General features: G+C 32.2%; 3 protein-coding genes across 3 annotated transcripts in view; 1 reads left to right on the top strand and 2 right to left on the bottom strand.

The window, feature by feature from the left end:
- Positions 1–900, bottom strand: part of Epac (Exchange protein directly activated by cAMP) — a 244133-nt gene extending 243233 nt beyond the window's left edge. The window contains exon 1 of the mRNA XM_088185580.1: positions 580–900. Within this exon, the coding sequence (XP_088041706.1) occupies positions 580–608 (29 nt within the window). The 5' untranslated portion in view covers positions 609–900. The remainder of the gene's footprint in view (positions 1–579) is intronic.
- Positions 901–10924: 10024 nt separating this feature from the next.
- On the top strand, positions 10925–15966 carry Mob4 (MOB kinase activator 4). Its single transcript, XM_088187105.1, has 4 exons — positions 10925–11281; positions 14458–14621; positions 14686–14895; positions 15363–15966. The coding sequence occupies exons 1-4, from the start codon at positions 11063–11065 to the stop codon at positions 15601–15603; spliced, it is 834 nt and encodes a 277-aa protein (XP_088043231.1). The 5' UTR covers positions 10925–11062; the 3' UTR covers positions 15604–15966.
- Positions 15967–16581: 615 nt separating this feature from the next.
- Positions 16582–20327, bottom strand: Rpp25 (ribonuclease P protein subunit Rpp25). The gene is made up of 4 exons (XM_088187106.1): positions 20105–20327; positions 19860–20041; positions 19680–19796; positions 16582–17014 (listed from the first exon to the last, which is right to left on the bottom strand). Exons 1-4 carry the CDS (start codon positions 20198–20200, stop codon positions 16816–16818), a joined length of 594 nt encoding a protein of 197 aa, XP_088043232.1. The 5' UTR covers positions 20201–20327; the 3' UTR covers positions 16582–16815.
- Between the last annotated feature and the right edge of the window lie 6019 nt (positions 20328–26346).

Here is a 26346-nt window from a genome sequence, read left to right as displayed (position 1 = left end):
TAATTCATACTAAGAAAATTAATTTACATTAGAATTAGACGCGCGTGTTTGCAATATAAAGATGAGAATGAATCAATATATGATATGTATAAAATCAATTAAAGATGCGGTGAAACAGCATCTAATAATTTATTATATCATATGCTTAATTCATACATTATAATAAATATATGATCACCATCACCTTTTAAAATCTACTCGAGTGACTCAAAACTAGACATTTAAGTTAAGACTTTGCCTTTCATGTAAGTGTGTATTATTTAAAGTTTGTCAAAGTTGAATACACTGGGTTACGTATTGTTCCTTGATATTTATTTCGACTATTGTGGTATTTTGTATAGAGATGCAAAATCTGTCAAGTGTAATGATGTCACTAAGTTTAGGGTCTGCGATTACGCAAAAAATATACAATCGAATTCGATATAAATTTGCCGAAAGGTTTATATATATAATAAATGTGCTAAATATTTAAAATTTAGTAAAAAATAAATAATATAATAATTTGACAAGTTGCTCACAACTAGGTAACATTATAAACTGAGCCGCTCGAGTAGATTTAAAGTAAGCGAATCGACTCACCTCTTATCGATGGCCGTCAACCACTCCATGATGACAATGATGAGTCAGTAAAATGTGTCACTATATATATATATATATATTGGCAACCGAAGTTCCAAATCACATGATCTCGGAAACAAATTGGCAACAATCATAAGCGAAAAGTCAGCGAAAAGATCGAAAACAAACCAGTGCGCCCACGCGCGCCAACTTTCGCTTTTGAAACCACATCCGGCAATTAGCGAATTAACAGTTGTTTCGACCGATCTTCCGAAAAGCAGATCCAAGTTTCGCGCGGAGTTGGAAAGTGTTCGGGATCGCGATGCGAGCGAGAGTGCAGCGGGCTAGAAGGGGCCGAGCCGACTGAGGCCCGACGGACAGAGAAGCGGGGGAGGGGAGCGGGGTGGAGGCGGGGGCCCCGGGAGGCTCCGGAGTGTGGGCCCCGGGGCCGGTCCTCCCACGTGGTACCTCACCTGGCCGATACACGCACGCGCCCTCACAACCGACAGACAATTGGCGCACTACGAATACAGTCGTAGATGAACACACTTCAACCGGTAGGAATCATAGAGTAATGAAATAAATATGCAATTTATTACAGACAGTGTTACATGGTGTCTCCGGTAGACCTTTACCACGCGTGTTTTCAATAGCACAGCTAAATTTTAATAACAAATGTCTTCTCTATTCATAATTTTAGTTAAATAATCTATTCTAATAGTTATGTATTTATCAGCAACAGCTCTAAATAAATGTAAATAATCACCTACACCTACAACTTCAGTAATTCTATTTCTACCTGATGTTATATTAATATGGTTGAATGGGGACAATATGCTAATATTTTTTAACGGAATGCAATTACCCCTAAACGAGTTGGATTATTATTATGCCCTCCGTGAGATCTAATATTACTAACAAAAAAATAGTTGCAATGGCTACAACCAGTTATTTGTAATTTAATAATATATAAGTTTAAATGCTACTATAATTTTTTCAAATATCCGTTTATAATATAATATAATTTGCACTCACCAATTTTTCGGCGTCCTTTTTCTGCTTACAACTGTCACTAACACGTTTATTTTCATCATTACACTTATAAACCGCACTATATCACTATTCATATTTATTTTCATTATTACACTTATAAACAACACTATTTCACTATTAATATTTTTTTTTTTTATTTACACTTTTTTTTTATCTATTTCACTATTTTTCGATACGTATAAAAACATGCGTCAATATGAAGAGGAATTTCACAACTTCTGCACATGTATGCTGTATCTTTCCTTATTCCACGTGCAGCACAAGCACGACATTGTCTTCTCAGATATATCTCCACACTTTTTATTTTTATTGGCTAATGATTTTTCAGCTTATCCGAAAGCCTTTTTGGTGGATCGCACGGCAAGATGTGGTAGACACTGGTGAAATGTCTTTAGAATCGATCGATTCCACTGAATTCTGCATCCATCCTTTAGCCTAACTCAAAAGAAAATCTTTTAATTTAAATTTGCTGTTACGATTCAAATTTTGATATGACAGTGAACGAATAAAACAATTGAAATAAATAAAAAAACATTTTTATCCATTCCATTGTTTTTTCAAATAATGAATAACTAGACGTGGATTTACGAACACTTGAAAATAAATTTAAATCACAAACGCAAAAGATCACTGAGAGAAGAGCAATTTTGGCGATACGTTTCAATCGATAGTTCAAAAGAGACTAAATATACTGCATTTATTCAATTATAAAATGCATTTTTTTATCTGTGTGGAATTACCTAATTCGAGGGTAATTGCCACCTGTCACTATCCGTCGGCCAAAAAATGTTTAAAAATAAAATTTTAAATAAAATTATAAATAAAAAACGTTTATTTGAATTGTATATTTTTTTAAAAACGTACCTTCGTATTAAATATACTAGGATAAAAAATCAAACAAATATAATGTTTTATAATATAAATTAAAATAATATAAAAATTTAAATGAAAAACCTTTTCATACACATTTTTACATTTTTTATTTATATGCAATAAATGTTGCCATAAACTTCATATTAACAATTTTTAAACTAACCAACAATGGAGATATTAATAGATTTAAATCTTATTACTTAAATTTACAATAAATAGTTCATGAATAAATCAATGCGACTCCTTTTTCATAACAAATCTGACCACCATCCCTATACTAAAAAAACACATGTTAAATTATCGTTATTGCTCGTGTAATGGGAGCGTTCTCAAGCTCTGGCGTCTTGATCGCGACGGTGAAGAATAATGGACGCAATCACGACTCTCAAGGGCGCTCTATAGCCTGAACCTGAAAATCATCGAGCATCGACGGATTGTCGTCCCTTAGCAGCTTAAATAGACGTTACGCCGAAAATGCAATAAATTGCACCCCAGCTGTGATAGCAAAAGGCACAATCTTCTCTGTTGCTGTGATATCAATAGAAAATACTCATTTTTACTATTTTTTATTGTTATATTCAAACACGCGTTATATTTATAAATTAACGTCAATCTCTTTTTGAACTGAAAAATTATATTAGTGGATAAAAACAGCAATCAATTATTTTTCATTTTTTAAGATAAAAGTTAGTTATTTATAATACATTATGTTTTATTGTCAAGTAAAAAAATCACGGTATATATAATATTCTTTAAAATATGGATATATACAAGAAGTAAAATGATAGATATTTCTGGATACTTTTATAAAAAAGGAATTAGAAAGAAAGCATTGTAGATATTTTATAAATACAGGCAAAGCATTTATCTCGAAAACTCAGTACAAAAATTTTGATTGTAGTCTTGATACCATCAATGTGATAGATATGTTGTTCTTAAGAATTTTAATGTAAGCTTATATATCTACAATGTCTGTTGAACAAAAAAATAAGACGGAAAAACAATATTAGACTTACAAATTATTTCAATTTGCCTCAAGCTTTTCAGTGTGACTTTAAAATTACGTCGTCCACAGTTTCACATTATAATAAAATGTAAAGCATGCTTTCGTGTATGGTTCAAAGCTAATGTGAGTTTAGTTCATGTTTAAACGACTACCTTAAAAATATGAATAATAATTTTGCTTATTGTAGTTGAGTGCAACTATAAAAAAATAAAACTTTCTTTAAATATATTAAAATTTTGTCAATAAAAATGATATAAACATCTTACAATTACTTCATTTTTATTCGATTCACATACCTGGTTATTGTAAAATTAATTAACACTATTTGCCTAGACACATTAAAAATGCAAAAAAAAAAAAAAATTCATGGCTGGTCCTCTTATACGCCACCAGACTGCTCTGATGCTACCGCAAGTTCTCAATGCTGGGATAAACCTTCATTTATGGTGTCTGATGATCGTCTTTGATGCAGAATGGAGACTGAGTGCGTCCGGGACATTCACGCGCCTCTGCCTTCGGCTTATGAATGATGCTGCGCTGCGTAGATTCTCAGCAGCTTCCGAATTTAATCGACTGGCCAAGGAAATCTCTGGTGTGATGCAGTGTGGACTCAGACTTAACTATGAAGATTGAGTAAGTAATAAAGTTCAATTAATTTTAAGACACACGAGAGTTCATCCGAAATAGCATCAAGCGGAGCGACGCCTCGCATCTACGAGGAAGCGGCCGCTTCCTCGGTTAACCCTGGTCCATCTACGAGATCCGAAATCTAGAGTGCAACCTGATCTTTCGAGAGGACTGGATTATTCAAAAATTGTTTTCACTTTTAATAATAATTTTGCGTATTACATAAAAATAATATTTGGCTACTAAGTCCGGACGAATATATACTTTCAAATTGTTTATTTATATGTATATACTAATACTTTTATAACAAAACTTTTTGCTTCAGGACGACTAATCTCATTGTGAATTAGAAACCCCAAACTTATTTGCTGTCAATTCGTATATCATGGCTTTAACCAGATCCTGACAAAACAAAGTTCGTGTTTGCTCGACGAGTTCAGAACACACTCCAACGAACCTGCCAGGTGAAAGAATAATATTTCTTTAGCCCTTAACAACACAAAAGAGTCGGGTCATGGACGAGGATTTTAACATAGAGTGCAAAGGGTCAAATGTTAGAAATGTGCAGCACTAGCATCTGTTGAGAGTTGTTCAATGGAAAGTGTTCAACTTCAATCCCACCGAGTGTTCAACTTAGACCGTAAAATCCGTCCGGTGGAATAATGCACCTGTAGAGCTTAACGTACTGCTTCATATATCTTTGCGTCTGTAATAAAAGGGTCGTTCGATGAGCAGTGCAGCTTTTTTCTATTTATATGCTACCCATATGTTTGCTTAACCTACATTATTATATACGTTGAAATATGGTTACCAAGAAGAAAAATATAAAAATCTATATATAAATGTATTACACTTACATAAAATATAACAGGGATGACAAAAAATCATTTTTCAGATATTACGAAACACGCTAGATGTCTTGCCACATAATATTAAATCAGAAATATAACTAAATCCAGCGATTATATAATCCTTTTTTTATTGATTTGTTTCCAACTGATGCTTGTCGGTATTCGGATTGAAGTTCTAGTTATGTTTCATATAATACTTAGTTTTCTGAGTTATTAATTCGGCAATAAAACACCCAAAAATATGCATATTTGATTATATTGAAACATGTTTTCATTATATTCCCCCTTAATATTTTTAGTCTTACACTATACTAGATTTTGTGTGTGTAATTTTTAAATTAACAAATATGGATGTACCGGTTTTATCAACTGAAACACTACCTATTTACAATTACAAAAATTAACGCACATAATCGTAAAAAGGACCAGTTCGATTCACGATAAAAGCGTTTTAACAATTAAATAAAAAGTTTTTTTATTTTAAAATGAAACGCCATGGAAGACCACTTACCGAATTAAGGTACGCGCCGTAAATCATATAGGATTAAATATTTTTTGCTTTGAGAATAGATAATGCGTTCAACTGTTTCCAATCTACCTTATCGGGCAACAGCAATTTATTTTAAAGAAATTCCACACTTTTTCGGCGAAAAAATTCGAACCACAAAATCCATAAATATAGATACTGCGACTTTGGCAATTAGCAATAACTTCCACTCAGACATTTCGTCTAAGGACTTATTTATATTATTTTTAGCGCCCGTCCTGTGGTACTCGAGAAATAATACGACAGTAGTTCCAGCGACTCTGTTTGAGTACTGTCCTGCGAGTATCTTTATTTGCTTAATCACTTACTATTTATAGTAAATATTTAATTGGGTTCACGTGTGAATTATGATAATTACATATTAATGCGCAACACGTGTAAATTATTAATTACATACAATTCCATTAATTTGTAACATGTGTCTACAATAATTTATTCGTTGCTATGCGAATTTATTTTTAATAAAATAGTATTAGTTTAATGAACCCGATCATTAGCGGTAGTTAATTTTTTATTCCTAATAATTAATTTTTAAGGACACATATTTGAATATTCACATTGGAGTTTAAGGCACCCGAACTTCATAAGACTTTCAACTTGGACCGCAAAAGATCGCAGATTCTCTCTTCTCGTCCACTGATTCAGCTCGACGTCCGGAACACACGGACAACCCTTCTCAACTGTTACGAAACAGATAATTTATTTTTTTGTTCCAGGCTCTATAACTCGAGGAGTCTAATAATGATGCTGTTGAGTAACGGAATATTTTCTCTTTCGATATTTTGAAACTTAAATCAACAATGGCAGTGGAGATGAAATAATCTCAGTTATTTATTATTTTTTACGAGTTTCTACTCGGTCATAATGCACAATAGTAGTTAAAAACACTTGTAATGTTATCGACAGAGATGCCATTAAATTTAAAAAGTGTAAAATGTGGTTTTAAAAATTTTGTTCCGAGAATTTTGATATTTAATATCTACCTAAGGGAAAGTAGTTGTTAGAGATTGTTAGTAGGGTTTTTTGGGTCCGGGTACCCGGTACGTCGTTTTAGGGAGGCATATAGAGGCAATTGCTTTCCCTTGAATTTTCCCAGAAAAAATGCATGTCATTTAATAATATACATACTATGAATCTTAATGAAGTCGAAAAATTAAAAAAGCGACCACTGACTAAGCAACTTTTGCCCCCTCCCTGAAAAAATCTGAAATAACGTTCTGATTCTAAACCTGAAATTTTCGGGCTATCCACAAAAATTAGGCGCTAGTGAAATTATATGCTGCTCTAAAATGTCTATGAAACTCAATTTGACAGTTGCGAAACGTGCATTCGCTTTACGGCACGATTTTATTGCTTTTGCTGTGAATTCTGAACCGGGACGTTATTTATGGGGGGGACAGGTGGGAACATTTAATCCCTTTTTGAATATAATCAGAAAAATGTTTGAAATAAGCTCCCCAAAATGGACTCACTGAATTTGTACGACTTGAATCAATAGGATACATCAAGTAACGACATACGGAGAATATTGAAAAAGCAGCTGCTTCCCTCTTCACGTCAACCCTGGACCAGCTTAGCTTTTGGAATCTAGAATTCGACTAGATCATATGGACGCAAACACGAAAAGAGGACTTCACTTATACTTTAACACAATTATACAAATGTGCGTGAACGTGATTCGATTTTTACACAATATCTAACATCTTAAATTGTAAAATGGCTAGCTCAACTCTTATGTGAAAATTACTTAATAACGCTACTTTGCTCCCACCATTCTATTCGTAAAAATATACGTCTCAAAAAAATTTACGATTCCGTTATGAAAGTTCGCATGAATGAACTGATGTGAAAAATAAATGTGATCCATATAAACCTAGAAGTAATCAAACATCTTTTGTGTTTTCTATTAAGTAAATTTACACTTAAGATCATTAGTTTTCACTACTCAGCATTCGATAACAATACGCAATAAAAATCGCCGTTTATTTTTATAGATTGTTTCAAACCAGAGCGTTTTAGACTTAATTTCCATTTTTTATAACCGCGCGTGGGCGCACCCGAAGGTTCTAGTAGAAAACACAAAACACTTTAATAGCTATCGCATGTTGTTAAACCTATTACGATGATTCAGATAAGTTCCCCGCGTGTGGTACATAATACCAAGTAGAAAAAAAACCGGAAGCGTGGGTCGAAGTCAAAAGAGCAACTAACTTAATCCACTCGATACCGATCCGAGCTACATAGAAACTTTATAAATGGATAAGAGGAAAAAATGTAAGTTAGTAGAGCTAGAAGTTTTTGTTCAATTCGTACTATGATTGTTGTTATTGACGTGTGATGTATACTCTAACTAGATCGGACAATGCGTTCTGCTTTGGAGAAAAATTTACAGCTTCGAATGTGTTTTTTTGTATTTTCTTTTTCAGGCAAAAAAAATCAAATTTAAGTTAGACTTATTAAATTGGGTTTGTCGTGCGTCTGGAAATGGTTTCGACAGTTGAACCGAGATCTTAATGAGATCTGATGGGTTTTGCTTTTGCCGAACGATTTTCGTTATACCAGCATCTTTTTTTTTATCCATTTCATTCTTAAATTTCAACGTATATGATATAAAAATAAAATATTTTAAATTCTGGCAGCACTGGGTTGAAATTGTTGTTTTTATATACTAAATTAATTAGCAATATTACTACTAGCTCCACAATAATTAGGATTGCCATAAAAATCTAATATATAAATAGGTTAGTTAAAAACAACAAAGAATAAGAATAATTAAATCGAATGTTTTGGATAAATCGCAAATAAAAGCGTAATAGAATAATTACACAAAGTAATGGTCCCAAAAATACCATACGTATGGCAACCCTAATAATGACATTTATAGCCAGTTTATATTTTTTTTATATCATATATTACACATATAAGATATCCTCTATCTGAAGTAGCTCATTTTGAGAGATTCTTTCATACCCAATATGTACGACCAAGCTTGATTTGATAGATTAGAAAAATCTAGGAAAACCTAATTTGTGATGAGCGATCGGAATTATAATTACATAATAATTACTAATTAAGATCTCCCAGACTCGATAAAAATTAAGAAACAAAAATTTTAACATGGGATTTGAACCCAAGTATTTTTAGTGCTGGTTCAAAATTTGAAAACGCATCACTCAAAAACGAAACTGGAGTTGCTATTAATTTAAAATACTCTACTCAAACATATCTACAAAAAAATAATATATAATTTCCATCCAGCATGGGCCGTAAGAATTAGGCGGAATTATGTATACAAAAATTTGTTTAAAAAAACATATATATATATATATATATATATATTTCTTTTTTTATAATATTTTTTATTGTAGTTACTTGTAGAGGGCCTATTTATATGTTTTTATTAAAGTTTATTATGGCCAAAACTTGTAAAAGGTAACACTGGCGCGACGGATTCTCTCGACTGGCAACATCAGGCGCGCTCACGCGTGTCCCGTTAAATTGTAAAGCACAATGTAAACACCCTCATAATTTAATAAAAACACTACTGCAGCGGCTCAATCTGTGTCTAACTCCCACCCGTCACCATCCCGTCTCCAAACTATTTTTCATTTTTTGAATTTCATATGAGTTTGGATATTGGATGAAATTAACTAACAAACTTAATCAAGCTATTTATAAGCTTATTTTTTTAGTTTTATAAAAAAACGATTTCTCGAGCATTTCCACTACGTCAATGACGGCACGGTTTTTTTGCTTTTGACGTGAGTTCTAAACAGAGACGTCATTTAGGGAAGGGGAAATTTGTTCCAGAAATTGTATGTCATTAAATGAAATATTATGAACTCTAATAAAGTCAGAATATTAAGAAAACAACCACTGACTGGCAAATTTTTGCCCACCTGATTTTCTTAACAAGTATCAATATTTTTATTATATAATGTGCCGGATTTTAATTATTTTTGTGATAATGATTATTATACATATATAATATTATTTTTATGACAAAGTATTTTTCATAAAGATCTAAAAATTCTACGCAATAAAATATCTATGACACATGAAAATCAAAATTGAAACCCTGAAAAGCAATAAATTAAGACATGAACACACGCAAAAATTCTGTGGAAGAGAGCAAAAATGCGCTAAATACGCAAAGGACAACTTTCCCTCCAATTGTGAAAAGTCCATAAATACAAAGCCTGTCTGCTCAAACTGCGGAGAAGTGCATCCAACCAATTTTAGAGGCTGCACAGTTGCTAAGGAACTTCAAAAAAAGAGATGAAACAACCAAAGCTAATAATATACAACATAAACCGAGCTTATCTCTACTACAGTAATAAAGGAAGAATCATATGCTCAAATAACGAAAAAGAGCGTAAATCAGAAAAAAAAAACATTCTGAACAAATAATGCAAAATTTATTGGCAAAGTTTGAAGCAATTGAGAAAAAAATGTCTAGTATGAAAGCAATTGAGAAATGAAAGATGTCAACAACAAAATTATGACTCACTTAAAACTCAAATGATCTTAAAAAATGTAAAATAAACCCTGATTAATGGTCTACTTAACAGAAGAGAAGAACTCCTTTTTATATATATTCAAAACAATGATATTTCTCATTTCAGAAACACACTTTACAAATCAATCTTACCTAATGATCGGAGGCTATAAAATATATCATACATTACACCCGCAAAATAAAGCAAGAGGAAGTAGCGCTAATCTAAGCAAAGAGAGTATTGACTAATGTGAAATTCAATTATTAATGGTAGGAATTAAATCAACTAAACAAAATATACTAATTGGAGCTGTATATTACCCGGCAAATCACAACTTAAAAAAATTATTGCCAAAAATACAGACTACAAAATGCAAAGAACTTAGAAATGCAATAAGAGAATTAAAATGCGACTTTCATACAACTGGTAAACCAACCTATTTGTCCACTAATTTAAAAAAAATATTATAGCATACCTCCTTGATTTCTTCACTTCCAAAGGTGGCAAACAGCTACCTAGATGTAAATAGGAGCCTTGAGTTGAGTTTTGATCATTTATCAATGATTTTGCCCTTTTATAAAGGAATAATTAGGAGAGAAATTAAACTAACTTTCAGCAACAAAACAATAAAAACAAAATAACATACAAAAAGCAGCTTGGAACAAAATATCTTGAATTATAATAATTATTTAAATTATATTAATTATTTATTTATTAAAATAATATTGTAAATAAATACTTGTTATTTTGTCTATGGCCATTTTTAGTCAATATTAATTTATTGGTAATATTATTTTTATTTATAAATTTGAAGTAAATTACTACTGATTTCAAATCGTAATTTCGCAATTGGCTATATAGTAATGCTCTCTCCTCTCGGTTACAATCGGAGCGCGCCGGCGGAACACCTCTAGCGCGCGTTGGCTGGGTTGTCATCCTGCGGCCGGTCGATCGCTCGGCCGAATCCGTAGGCCGCGCGTTTAGGGCTTCGCTTCGGGCTCTTGGGGCTTCGACGGCAACCGAGCCGCGATCGTCAGCAACAGCCCGCATGGACCCTAGGCCCCTGGGGTCGGTGTCGAACCGAGTGGGACGCGACGGCCAAGAGAAGGCGGAAACCGCCGCCGCCGCCGCGACCGCCGCGCCCGCACCTGCGCCCGTGCCCGCGACACCTCCCGCCACACCTCCCGCGACTCCTCCCGCCACCAAGATGAAGATGGCCGACGGCGCCGTCCTCGTCAGGAGGAACCGCCCTGGCACCAAGGCGGCGGTCAGTATCGTCCCACTTTTCTACATGTCAAAATTTGCAATGGCCGACTTTTTCGACCGACCATTTGGACCAAAATTAATTTCGTATGCCTTTTAAAAAATAATTCTCTTTTGACAGTTTAATTATATCGCATTTTACTTTAATTTAAAAAAAAAATTTGACAGTTTGATTTGTTTATATTTGCATATATTTCAATAACTTTTCGCTATGACAGTAATATGCTAGTTTACTTAACAACAGATTGGAATCCTTCAGTCAAATCTTTGCTTGCACAATGCTAATAATACCTAAACGCATATTTTGTAACATATACAGTTTTAATAATTTGATTACAGCTAAATGTTTTCATATCTTGCATAATATCGAATGAATGAAAATTGCATCGTCAGATTGCATTGTCAACTAAATGATTATTCAACCAAAAAATCGCTCCTATAACTAACACAAAATCTTACGAATAAACGTAGTTTCGTAATAATTAGACATTGCAAATTGCCCTATATTATTATAATTCATAACAAATACAAAGTTATGATTCAAATGTTTACTTAAATCATTCAGTAATATTAAATTAGAAATAGCAAATATTTTTTATGAAGGACACATGACACAATCTCAAATTTTCTTATCACATTTTTTCACAAATTCATAATACAAAACAGTAACTATCAATAATAAAATACATTATATACATTGACTCTCATAGAAAAATATAGTCACATGGTGGTTTTTAAGCAATATTGCCATGGAATCTTCATATTTATCGAAACGAATACAATTATTTGCAACCACTGTACTGAAAATTTACCGAGCGTTCCCACTGCGACGGCGCCGACGCGATCTTATTGCTTTTGACATGAATTTTTGCTTTCTGAGAAGTGATAATCTTTGAGTATCTTGCCCAATTAATTACCAACGCAGAAGTAAAATTAGGAAATAAATTTATTTTTAGTCCTGTAATAAAATAAAACTATGATAATCTCTCGATAGCATCTGTCACAATTCTAATTAAATATATTATAACACTTAACTGTCAAGTCTAGATAGTACCTACACATCATGTCAACTGATGGTAATCCACGCAACAAGTGAATCTACCTTTTTTGATATCTGATACTAACGACGAGTTCTATAGTGTACCAGCAAAAAATATTGCACTGCCTCGGTGGAATAAATGTTTATACTATATGTAAAAAAAACATTAGAAAACTAATTTTTCTCTTGAATAGAGATTACATTTTTTTTGTATATGCATGAAGATCGTAATATGACAATATAATTTATTTTATTGTGTGTGACAAATTTTTTTCATTTTTTGAATTTAAAAAAAATTTAAATCAATATATTTATAAAACTAAAACGATCCTGAAGAGCGAGAATATTGGAACGTCCTGTCACACAAATTCTCATGTTTATTACACTGTTGATGACCTTTAAATTTCTAAAGAGTTATATAATATATAGTTTTTTATTGAAACAAAACATTCGAAACAATTTATCTGAAGTCATATTCCTATGTTACGGTAGACCTGCGCCAATTGACAAGCCCACAGACGCTCCGCAAAATTTGTCTTTTTCAGCCAATATGATGTACTTAAATGTCTCGCGTCGACACTTACGACAGAACTGACATGTCAACGCGAGACAAATTTTGCAGAGCGTCTGTGGGCTTGTCCGGTCTCCGGTCAACCTGTTTACCGTAACGCGTGTAGCCACCTTTAGACTAGTAGGTAAAAATATATCTATTCACAATATATAAGGGTGTGAAAAAATAATTCAACCACTCAACATTTCACATATTTTGCAAGCAACAATGTAGAAAATAAATGTTGAGCGTTAAAAGATTTCAAGTTCGTTAATAGATGAAGATTTTAACAAGAATAAATGAATATATGTATACCCAAAAAGTCAGACATACGATACAGTTACAGATTCAACAAAGGAGACTATTCAATTTGCAGAAATTTGCGGTTCTGTTAAAACATTCGGATAAAATAATTACGTTTTATTTTCTAATCTCCCATATCATAATTGGTAATTTGTGGAATTAATGCGATAGTATTTAATAGTAATTTTTTGGTGTAAAACAGTGATTCTTATAAAATGGTCCAAAGAAAAAATACTTCTGCTGAAATGAAAATTGCTATTTGTACTTTACTTAGTGAAGAAACTCCGATTCTTAACGAGAAATAGCCCAAAATTTCAACGTGTCTCATCAATCAGTGATGAGAATAAAAAAATGTGAACACTTGGACAGCAACCCTATGTCACAATGACATAAATGTGGACGAAAACGCAAAACGACTCCTCGGACAGACAGAAAATCTGCTTCTATTCTATAAATAAAGGTGTAACAGCTATTTTAATTGAGAAGGAATCGAAATATCTAACAAAGCTTTACAATGTCAATAATGCGATGGAAAAAAAACATTCTGAATGGGCCAAGCAACACTGAGATTCTTTAAATTATGTTTATTAAAAAAAAATATAAATGTTTATGGTAATTATTTTTTTGTTTGCCTCTGACGAAACAATCATGCGCACATTGAACGAAGAATGCGATTATGTGCATAGGCGACCTTCGGAGAAGTACAAAGAAGAATGTATAAAAAGAGTCGTAAAGTATCTAAGTTCAGTGATGTACGGTCTGTTATTAGCGGCAAGCTGGCCCACTTCATTTTGCCCGAGGAACGACGAATCAAAATCAATATAAAAACGTTTTAGCTAGATATTTTTACCCATATTTTATTAACAAAAACATAAAAAACAATAACTATATTTATACAAGGTGCAGCTTCCTGCCAAATGACAAAATCAATAAAGAATTTATTGGCAAAGCAAAAATACACAAGTTTTACCTTTGCCAGGTAATTCATTTGATATAAATCCAATAGAAAATTGTCTTAGCAGTTTTTAAATCCATAGTATACAAGTGCTCAAATAATAAAAGAGAAAAGTGGTGTTACTAGATATTCACTTTTTAAATTAAAAATGTGTAAAAATATTGTTTTTACTCTTTTAAATTACATAAAAGTGTATAGAAACTACAAAAATATGAAAAATAATGTCTGGTCCAATTATTTTGTCACACCCCGTGTGTGTGAATTTTGCACAATTGAATGCATAAACTTGTATTCGTATAGTCAAACATGAACTTATTTATTATTTGTTCACAGGATTTTGGCCGTTGGCCCGATGAGCCTTTTGAGGAGATGGACAGTACGCTCGCCGTGCAGCAGTACATCCAGCAGACCATCAGGAGAGACCCTTCCAATTATGAGTTTATATTGACAATGCCAGAAGCTCAGGACGAAGGCGTTTGGAAATATGAGCATCTCAGGTATGAACTAAATTTGTAATCTCCATTTTTAATTTGCATGTTATATATGATATTTTGTTTTTAGACAATTTTGCATGGAGCTCAACGGATTAGCGGTCCTTTTGCAAGAAGAGTGTTTCCCGAACACGTGCACTCAGATGACGGCGACCGAACAATGGATATTTTTATGTGCTGCGCACAAAACACCCAAAGAATGCCCAGCCATCGATTACACGAGGCACACGCTTGACGGAGCTGCATGTCTTCTTAATAGTAACAAATATTTTCCCAGTCGGTGAGTAAATCCGTACAATAGAAATATTTCGTTGACAATGACACTAAAAACTTAAATATATATTTCGTAAAAAAATAGCTAGTTTTTTATGTTTTCCGTGGCTTTAAAATTATCAAATGATATTTAGATCTTGATTAAACCTCGCGTTTATCATGAACTATAGAGAACCTATCATTCATCTCAATGTTTTTGTCTGGGATCATTGGATTATTTTTAGATTTAAATTCCAAATAATCTTAGAGAAAACAGTACTCTTGATCGATTAACCAGTGCATTTTATTGTTTTTGTCCAGTTATGTGTTGCCTATCCGGCTGCATAACTATGTATTTGAATATCTTCGTTGTCTAATTTAATAAACACTTCCTTTGAGAATTTTCACTACATTTATTTTACAATTACGACTTAGTACATTTATTTTACAATCAAATATCACGATTTCTATTTAAACTTCTAAATACATTTTCAGCGTGAGCATCAAAGAGTCGTCTGTCTCCAAGCTGGGTTCCGTGTGCAGGAGAGTCTACCGAATTTTCTCGCACGCGTACTACCACCACCGTAAAATATTTTGTGTTTTCGAAAGTGAAACGTTCTTGTGCCGCAGGTTTACATGTTTCGTCGAAAAGTACAATCTCATGTTGTCGATGAATCTCATCGTCCCGATGCCTAAGTCGGGACCCATATGTGAAGTGGACGACTCGGAGGCATGAAACGAGGCCATGCCGAATGCGCCGGCCATCACTCCGCCCCCCAGTGCCCAGTAGGGGGCACCCTATGCGCATTCGGCATGGATTTGGAAACTAATCTATGAGCTACTTCATGAGAACGACCGTTCGACGTGTATATTTATGAGTCTCCGGTGTATAAAACAAGCATGAACATTTGAGTGTTTCAAATTAGATTTACATCGTTTGAATAATGATAAACTATAAATAGATGAACGTAGCGAAACTTTTCATCCTTACTATGCAAGAAGAAAAGATAAGGAAAATCTGTATTATAAATTTTAAGCCATCTCTGCGATTGAATATGTATTATTAAAAAATGATATATAAATATAAAAGCATTTATTTTACCACGCTTTTATTTATAGTCAATAATATAAATGCCTTATTATTTATATTTTTAACGACGTTGAGATTATACATCAATTTGCAATGGTGACCTCATATGCAGTGGTCCGAAAAAAATTTTGGCGACTTGTATGTAGCGTTTCGTAATTATTATTTTTTGAAATATTAAAAAATATATATATATAGAATGTTATAGTACATTATTTTAATTTTGGAGTAACGATTTGTTGCCCTTTTTTGAGCTTCATTAGTTTGATACAATTAGAATAATTTTAAAATTCTGTTACTCCAACAGATAAATGTTGATAATATAATAATCGATTCCTGTTCCATAAATATATATATATAAAAAATATGAAATTTTAAATATCATTTATGTTGACTAACATTAGTAACTTATATATATTGATGTTTTAATTTTTTTATTTATATTAGATAATATCTGACATTCTAGAGGTGATCACTTTTGTACATAAATATGAAAAGAAAACATTGACAAAAATCTGTAATATTTTATATATTATAAAATATATAAAGTTAAATCATAATATTGAAACTTTTGCATCTTTATAAAATCGAATAAAAAAAATGTAAATATGATTAATTGAAAAACAATTTGCAAAAACAGCCTTTATTATGATGTCTTAGTTTCCTTGTAACAATTATGTAAAACCGAATCTGTTCACTGCATTACTACTTTTGTTCTTGTTTTTAACAAGTTTTTTATGTTGAAATTTCTTAATTTAATTGTGGAGTATTCCATAAAAATTTGTATGAAAAAAATATGTATTTTGAATTATCGCCCGCTTCCTCTTTAACATTAATCACAACAAAATTAATTCTTAGTTTCTAGCTTTTTCCCGGTTGATTTTTTTTCTTATATGCCGGGTGTCCAGGTCCTTTCCTTCCTTTTCCGCTGTTGGTTTGTAGTCCCATTGCGAAGATTTCGTCTACCGACACCTTTGATCGTTTTCTCGGCTTTCCTTTCGGCTCTTTTTCATCTGAGGATTTCTTATGCCATGCGTCTTTCACATTGGGATCTTGATAACTACATAAAAAATACAAAAAATGTTATTTTAACAATAGCACAAAATACTACAAGAGATAAAGTATTGTGTCATACGTATGAATTGGTGTTGCAATATATAATGTCATTTAGAAATTTAACAATTCACTATCAAAATAATGCCATTAAATTTTTAATTAAAGAAATATTGCTTGTGTTATTTATGACTGCATCTAATTTACTTTTAATCATTTTTGTATTGCTTTATACATGCAAATTGATGACGTGTTATTTTTAATTTTTTAAATTACTCCGATTTCTTATTTAGTATAATTGTCCTAAAAGTTGAGAAAATAGCTAATTTTATCACTAAGAAAATTACGCATCAATTATTATGGTTTTTAAACATTTCTGCAATGCATCATACATTTATGTTGACGGCACATTTATAATTTTTTTAGTGATGAAGTTTTTAGGTTTCTTAACTGTTATAAACTGTGTTTTTAGATAAAATATGAGATGTGATATCTACTTTATATCACTGGCATAACATAGAGATGCTGAATAAAAGAGAAAAAAGTATAATATTAGGTAATCAATTATTGAATTTTATTTAAATTTCTGTATTGTGTCTTACATCCTAATCGATGGCACAACAGAATTTTTATTTTTTAGTGATTATTTAGTCTTACCCAAAGGTCCATAATTATTATAAAAAGAGGACGATTTAAATAAATACTTTGTTTCATAAAAGGAATTATTTATGCATTACAATAATAAAAAAAAAGCATTAAATAAATATATCTATGTTGTTATTTGTGCATTAAAATATCAAAAAATGATTATTTAAATTTACTATTTTTATAAATTATTGGCTTTCACTAAGCAATCATCAATATCACAAGCCAACTTGGCTGCCCGTATAACGCTTCGGTTAGAGCGTCTTGGTGACGTCTCGCATCTCTTTCTAGCATGCATCATCATCATGACGTCACCAAGACGCTCTAACAGAGTTTTTTGTGAAATCACCTACGGTTTCAGCAGCCAGAGCACCCGTGGGTGAAATATGCCACGTATACAGCGTATCTCACGCACCCAATACATTCCTACACGCTGCCTCCGTCTTTTCTGGCTGCGGCAGCCACGTTGACTAGTGCGCGCCCAGCCTTACAGTCATGTTATGAAGAGTGATCCATCTTCAGTTTACGAATAATTAAAAAAAAAACAAATTAAGGATATCTTCGTACGTATTTCATTAATTATGAAAAATAATATCAATTAAATGACCGTCTGAACCTTTTGCAACTTCCGATCCTTTCGATGTAATTTTCAATGACTCATACATTTCAGGCGATATCTCGGTTAAAACTTGGCGTAGATATGACTTAACATAACCCCACAAAAAAAATTCAACGGCATTAAATTGCATGATCTTGACGGCTAATTGGTGTCATAAAACGTGACATAATGCGATCTGGGAACTTTTCACGCAAAACATCCAACATTGCACCCAATGTATGGCAAGTTGAGACTTCTTGTTCTTTCACATCAATATCTTCGATTTCGTGCCAAAAATAATCAGTTATCATACGCCCATAGCGCTCACCATTGACTTTTAGTCCAACCATCATCGTTTTCAAAAAACTAAAGCTCAATGACGCCGCCTGACCACAATGTGAACTTTTTGGGCATGTGGTGGTCTTTTGTGAATCACATGAGGATTTTCCTCGCTGCATATGCGGCAATTTTGCTTATTAACATACCCAGAGAGGTGGAAATGTGCCTCATCAGAAAAAAAATCTTTGATAAACCAGAAGCAACTTCCTGCTGGTCTAACACAGTATGCATAAATTCTTCACTGTCATAATCTCTGGGTTTAATTTATTGTGCTATCTGAATTTTATATAGGTGTAGGTGCAAGTCCAGATCCAAAATGCGCCAATGGGAGCCATAAGAAAAGCCAAAAGCTGCGAACGCCGACGAATCGACAATTCCGGGTCTCCGGTCACACTTTCACTAACAGTGGCAATATTCTCGGCTGAACGGGCGCCACGATAATGCACAGGCCTTACCTTACTCCAACGCTTCCAGTCTCTTCAAGTTTTTTCACTACATCGCAAATTGTTCGCTCAGTAGGACGATGAAATTCACCATAATCTTCCCGTAAATTTCGACACAGTTCGTACAGAATTGTTATTTCTGTAGAACAATTTTAACGCGTTAAGCGATCCATTTCGTAAATGTATTGTTGTAACCTAATACGAGAATACGAGTGATTATTGACAGTTGTCTGATTTACAGTGCTACCAACATATGATACCCTAATTGGATCAACTTGTATTTTCAATAGCATGAATATTTTACCAGCTAATACTCATTTTTAAATATTTTATTGCACACTACAAATAAAATGTTGCTCAATCTATGTTTTATTTAATGCTCATTTTTTATTATTGTAACGCACAAGCAATTTGTTATATAGAACAAAGTATTTATTTAAATGCACATATATTTTAAAATAATTCCCTGTTAAATCGCATTATTTTGAAAAGATTCTATTGGAATACAAAGTATTAATGAAAAAAAATATTACGACAAAAATCTGAAATATGAGGCAATCCAAAAATGATTTGAACTAAACTCGAAGAGCAAGAGGATCTTATTTTTTTTTAAATATGTATATGGTGATAGTAAAAATAATACCTACCCTAGCTCTGAAGCGTCCAAAGCATCCAAAGACAGCATCACGTGAACAATTGGTATTTCTCTATCTACTACTAACTTATCAAGACCGTCGATCTTGGGCTCCCAGAATTCTTCACATCTAAACAATATGATTATTGATACTTTTACATAAACAAATAATTACATTTAAAACACGACATACTTTCTATATCCTATTTTGGTTATTTGATACATTTTACGGGTCCTTTTCATGGATTCAGCGCAAGATATAGTCCTCAAAACAGCTTCTCCACTTCCGGTCCATACTACAGTTCTGGTTTCATTGTTATCCAATACACCGAGAGCGTGATCCAGCAGCCTTTGCATTTTGCTGCCACTTTTGACCTTACAGAATCAATCATAAATAAGAAACATAGATAGGTTATAAAATTATACTATTAAAAATACCTGCATCCACAAAAAGTTTTCTGCTAAGTTTGGTATAGGAATGGCACCCCTCTCTAGGGGCTGCTCCACGCATTTGCCTTTAGTGTAATTTTCCATTTTTAAATAGATTTGGGTTTATTTTAGATGCCTTATTCAATGCAAAGCAAAATCCATGACAGACTGCGCAAGACTAACCAAACTTGACACATGCACTTGACGTTTACTGTTTTGGTGCTGCCATAGTAAAAAATATTACAAATAATAAATGCATTCCGCTATTTTTCAATTGAATTAAACGTGACTTAATTTTATACATAAATAACGGTACGCAATGCGTTTCCCGAACTGCTCAAACCCAAACCTAACCTTAATAAATGAATTATTATTATATATTCGTTTATTTCTTTTGAGAATGGGACAGGTGGGGATTTGCCCCCTTCCCCACTTTGATATTTACCAGAAAAATGCATCTCATCTTAAAGAAATCAAAATATTAAAACTTTTGCCTCCCCCCCCCTCCCCTCCTTTTGAAAAAGCAAAAGATACATCACTATTTCTAAACTAGAAATAATCTGGTTATCTCTCGAATCTATTCATAAAAAAAAATGTTAAATATGTCACTTCAGTAAAATCATATCGGAATACATTTTCTCCGGTAGATTATATTTTTACTAGTGAAAATATAATTATTATTTAAATATTTTAAATAATAATATACACTATTTCTGAGTTGTTTTTAGTTTATATATGTATGTGTATGAAATGGTAAATACAACTTTTTGAAAAAACCATAATGACGCATATACATAGTACATACTTATTAACTATGTAAACTTGTATACTTCAATGAAAAAAAAACACTACTGCAAGGGCTCAATCTGTGTCTAATTGCCACTGCCACCCGTCGTCTCTCGTCGGCAAAAAGCAATTTTAAATCTATCCTAAAAATATCTGTAGGAGGCCTTTTTATATATATTTATTTAGATTTCATTATGGCCAAAACTTGACGGCACTTTGGTAACACTAGCGTAACGTCGACACAACTTTATTGCTTTTGACGTGGATTTTTGACTTCTGAGAAGAAATTTTGTTTAAATATGCTTCATTCGATTCTTATAAAAACTTTTAATATTATCACTAGATAACTGAGCGTTTAACATAAAACTTATTGAAAGTAAAAAAATACATAGAGGCGCAAATTTATCCTTTTGTTTCAGGTAGCAAAATATGTTCCATGTAAATGTTTTGGGCAACTTGCATTGTTCGCAATAATTTGATGTGAGTATGTACATATATGATTGTTGATGTTTTTGATGAAAATGTATTTATATTTTGTATGTTCTGTTTACCTTTTCGATATTTTCATATTGATTATATTTATTTTTATTGCGTGCTTTCAAATTTGGGTCCCCTGTCAAGCTGGGCCCTTATGATTTGCATGACTCTGCTTCCACTGTTTCCTCGAATATGAATCTACAACTCGACATTACAGTTTCTTAAAAAATATAGCGTTTGTTAAATAAAAGTCAAAGTTGCAAATTGATTTTTCATCCTCCGTTTTTGGAATATTATATAAAGGTATTTCAGGTGGGCAAAAAAATATATAAATATTACAATTGCACAAGATTAATTATGAAAAAAATAATATTTTATTTACCTAATTCCGCACAAGTAAAAAATAACTCATTCTGTGGTTATAATTTGATACATTAAAATTTTTAATTGAATACGTATACATTTAGAAAAATATAATAAGTACACTTAAAATATTTATTATTGAATTTTAAATTTGTTATTCGTGGATTTATATATGTTTTAGTGCATTCAGGGCTAAGAACCACACTGGACGATCCCATCGCGAATATGCCGCCCCCAAGCAAGTGCCGCCCGAGGCGGCCCGCCCCCTCCGCCCCACCATAGCTATGCCACTGATAAGAAGCAATACAAAAATAACAGTTATATAGTGATATGATTTATGTATTATTTATTAACTTCATTTTATTTTAATAATATTGCATGAATTCGTTAATAAATGTATTTTAATTTCGTTGAAATTATTCCTTGTTAATTTTGGTAAATCAATAAAGGTTTTAAATGCAATTTATTTTAAAGAATTTGTGCCAAACTTCACAGAAAATTCTTAAGCAAGTATTATTTTGTTAAATTAATAATACTTAATGAAGTCTTAGTGCCTAACGGATATCTGGCATTTGTTGAATAAACCATAGCAGCTTAATATAAAGTGAAATGAGTATTCACGATCTAAAAATATAAGTTCATACCTACGAATAGATGAATTAATTTAATTACTCTGAAATAATCGAGAATCAACAGACATAAGAGAAACTTATACGTACATATATGTATGCATATAAAATTGGAATTTGGATATTAGACTACTACTGTCAATCAAAAATTCATTTTCGTCTCTGGTTTGACTTTTTTGATCGTTTATTACTTGCCCCAGTAAAGATGCCATGCCGTGTATATATGCCAATATGAAATTCGACATTCGCTTGCCTCCCACCGTCATCTTTGAATTAATTGGAAAAATGTCGGGCAATTAGTGGGCGAATGGCGAGAAGAAGGCCATCCGTCAGAAGCAGAAGCAGCTAACTGATAGCGGCGGCGGCGGCTCGATCGGGGAAATTAGATTTGAAGAAGCCACCACTTATGCCGCCCCCGCCCTAATTCCGAACGCCTTTATGCTCCATTCTTTCCCGTCGAACTCGCTCTCTCACACCATAGCACACCACCCGGAGAAACTCTCCATCCGAACACGTCTTCCTGACATATCCACAAAACGACACCAAACGGTGAATTTTCCCGGTGCTGCGTCATCAATAAATTATATTTATGAAATCAGGGTCGCATATATATACGTATATACATATTATAAATTGGAAAAGCGGACTATTTATAGTAATACGTCAAGGGAGGAGTCCATTATGTTTTTAAATTTCTACTTATATATATTTTCCGTTTGTATGTCTGTAATTATTTCGCGAAAAGACTGCTAAATTTTTGCCTTTCTTCGTGGTATTGTATATTTCAGTACGGCGTTATGATGCTGAATTAGTAGAAGAAAATATTGTGAAAAAATCATTATTATTATTTATTTTATTTAGCTAATATACTTAATTTTACACTAAACAAATTTTATCTAAACATATGTATATATGAACATAAACAGGAAATAAAAAAGACCTAATATTATAATTTATTTCTTAATGCATGAAACTGTTTCTTTATTTCATTTAGGAAACCCGCTACATTTTTTTTTGCGGAGTGCCCTAAGAATATTATTATACAAATTTACATCCCCGTACATTATTATACATAATATATGTATTATACCTTATTATTTATTATATAAATGAAAATATAATAATAAAATTAGTATCGTTATTATTTACTATATAAACGTAAATTTATATTATTTTTATTTAAAGAAATATTTCCTTGACCGGCGTAAAGTGGTGACCCAACGTGATCTGGACACGAAAAATCTAATTCGAGCCACGTCATTCAAGAACAAGTTATAAAAATAGAGTCAGATCAAGCCACCTTAAAAATTAAGTCAGATCAAGAGACAGTCATCCTTATTATTGAGTCCCTTATTATTGAGTCCCTTATTATTGAGCCCCTTTCACACCGTCCGCGAATAAATGAATGGCAATCCGCTTGCAGAGATTTCAGCAGACAGCTTTGAAGACGTTTTTCGACGATTTTAAAGGAACTTACGAATCAATATTCGAAAAAATTTAAAATGTTAAAAACTGCGGCAGTGATGTCTTAAAAGCAAATTATTTACAAAAATGCGAAAAAAAAATGTTTTTTAATTTTTATTTTGCTTTTATTTATAATATAAAACATTTTTACTCTCTTTACTTTTTTCTCTAAAATGTTTTTTAACGAAGATACGATTTTTTAAATTTTTTGAATAGCCACCATTTTGAAACTAAATAGTGGATATAGCTGGCTAACAAATATATTTGATATGTTGACAAGGTCTATATTTTGGCAAAATAATTATGCTGATACAATAAATGCAGCGGAAGTTATCGGGACCTTAATTTGGAGTAAATTTATTATTTTCAGGAAAAGTGTGTTTTTATAAGGAATTAAGTTAGGCTGAGTTAGGGTATGCTACGATTTATCGTAGCATAACCTAACTATCGTAGCATAACCCAACCTAGCCTAACTTAATAGATTTTTGTTTAAGGGAAAATAAAAATGTATGTACAAGTGTTCTCAATTTTATACCTTCAGGTACACAAGGAGGCGATCACCAGTGCGGTGCAACGGATGCAAGGTCCCCAGGCTGCATATTATGAGAGGGGTCCAATTTCAAAACAAAATTTTGAACCATTTATAAAAATTTATAATTTAAATTGTTTTTTTTTTTAATTTACCATTATTTCTATGAATTTATCAACGTATAGGGGCAGTAACAAGGGCGGTGAACCAAGGTGCAAGGTACCAAGGTTGCACAGTGTAAGAAACCACAATTAAAAAAAAAACAATTAAAATTATTGATTTTTAAAACAGGTAAAAAAAAATTTTTTTTTAATTTAAAAACGTTTTTAAAAAAAAATTTTAAAAAAAATTTTTGAATTTTTATAAAAATTAATATTTTTTTTAAATTTTTATAAAATTTAATAATTTTTTTTTAATTGCAACTTCTTATACTGTGGAGCAAGGACCTTGCACTTGTTGCACCGCTCTAATAACTGCCCCTATATGTAGATAAATTCATAAAAAGAAGTTTAAATTACCAATTTAAAAAAAAAAACAATTTAAATTATAAATTTTTATAAATGGTTCAAATTTTTTTTTTAAATTGGACCCCTCATAATATGCAGCCTGGGGACCTTGCATCTGTTGCACCGCACTGGTGATCGCCTCCTTGTGTACCTGAAGGTATAAAATTGAGAACACGTGTAAATAAATTTTTATTTTCCCTTAAACAAAATTCTTTTGAGTTAGGCTACGTTAGGTTATGCTATGATAAATCGTAGCATACCCTAACTCAACCTAATTTAATTCCTTATAAAAACACATTTTACCAGAAAATAATAAATTTACTCAAAATGAAGGTTCAGATAACTACCGCTGCTTTAATAGTATCACCATAATTTTTTTTCCAAAATATAGACCTTGTAAGCATCTCAGATATATTTGTTAGCCAGCTATATCTACCATTTTGTTTCAAAATGGTGGCTATTCAAAAAATTTAAAAAATCGTATCTTCGTTAAAGAACATTTTAGAGAAAAAAGTAAAGAGAGTAAAAATATTTTATATTAAAAATAAAATCAAAATAAAAATTTAAAAAAAAAATTCTTATTTTTGTCAATTATTTGTTTTTAAGACACGGTCACTGCCATAGTATTAACATTTTAATTTTTTTCTAAAAATAAATTTTGTATTTATTTTTGCTCAGTTTGTTATGCATGTCAGTTTTTTTTACTGTTTAAGTAAAAATTGCGACCCTTCTTATAATATGGAGCCTAGGTGCTTGATTAAATAATGGGGCATCCCTTAAAATGGTGTGTAACTCTTTACAAGTTGTTAGTCTGACCAAAAGTCCAGAGCATTACCCTGTCGTAGACTGTTGAGTATTCACAAATATATCATTTTGAATTCTCACTTGGCATTTGACATTTCTCATTGTGAATTTCACCAAGGAGATTAGTTTTTTTGGAACTGTGTACTCTTTAGATTATTCCACGCGCAAAAAATTGCGACTAGAAAAAAACTACAAATTCTTAAATACCCACAATTGCAGAAAAGAGTATCGTTTAAAATGTAGAATTAGATTACTTTAACTTGAATTATATATTTGAGCTCATATAATGAGTTATTAAAGTATTAATAGAGGGGGTCAAAAATGTAGTTTTTGCCTAGGGCGTATAATAACCTAGGGCCGGCCCTGGATCGATCTGAGGTCCTCTATTAGATTGTATTGTATACATACATTACAATGATATTTAACATTAACATTCTAAAGGTGTATATTATAACAATACTTCATAACAGCATAATAAAATAATAAAGCGTTTCAATATATTATTTATCCCAAAGGGACAATATCGATTTTATTATAATAGCTATAAATAGTTCAGAGTTTTCACTACGAGTAAGAAGTACTACCGTGCACATGCGATATGAGTACATGTCCCACGCTTCAAAAATTAATGGTCAACGTTGTAAAGGGGTGAAATACGAAATCGTATCGATAAAGCAATAACTAAAATAGAGA

This window comes from Plectrocnemia conspersa, unplaced genomic scaffold, assembly GCF_051122295.1.
Source record: "Plectrocnemia conspersa isolate PC_06_02 unplaced genomic scaffold, ASM5112229v1 ptg000005l, whole genome shotgun sequence".
Taxonomy (NCBI): Eukaryota; Metazoa; Arthropoda; class Insecta; order Trichoptera; family Polycentropodidae; genus Plectrocnemia; species Plectrocnemia conspersa.
The sequence above is the reverse complement of the archived record's forward strand: the minus strand, read 5'-3'. Positions and strand labels throughout refer to the sequence as shown.

Excerpts from the sequence above, each read along its gene's own strand:
- Rpp25 (XM_088187106.1), bottom strand. The coding sequence starts at position 20,200 with ATGGAAAATTACACTAAAGGCAAATGCGTGGAGCAGCCCCTAGAGAGG. Across the intron at positions 20,042-20,104 it reads AAAACTTTTTGTGGATGCAG|GTCAAAAGTGGCAGCAAAAT; the intron begins GTATTTTTAATA and ends TGATTCTGTAAG. Across the intron at positions 17,015-19,679 it reads TTGGACGCTTCAGAGCTAGG|TTATCAAGATCCCAATGTGA; the intron begins GTAGGTATTATT and ends TTTTTTATGTAG.
- Mob4 (XM_088187105.1), top strand. The coding sequence starts at position 11,063 with ATGGACCCTAGGCCCCTGGGGTCGGTGTCGAACCGAGTGGGACGCGAC. Across the intron at positions 11,282-14,457 it reads GCCCTGGCACCAAGGCGGCG|GATTTTGGCCGTTGGCCCGA; the intron begins GTCAGTATCGTC and ends ATTTGTTCACAG. Across the intron at positions 14,622-14,685 it reads TGGAAATATGAGCATCTCAG|ACAATTTTGCATGGAGCTCA; the intron begins GTATGAACTAAA and ends TTTTGTTTTTAG.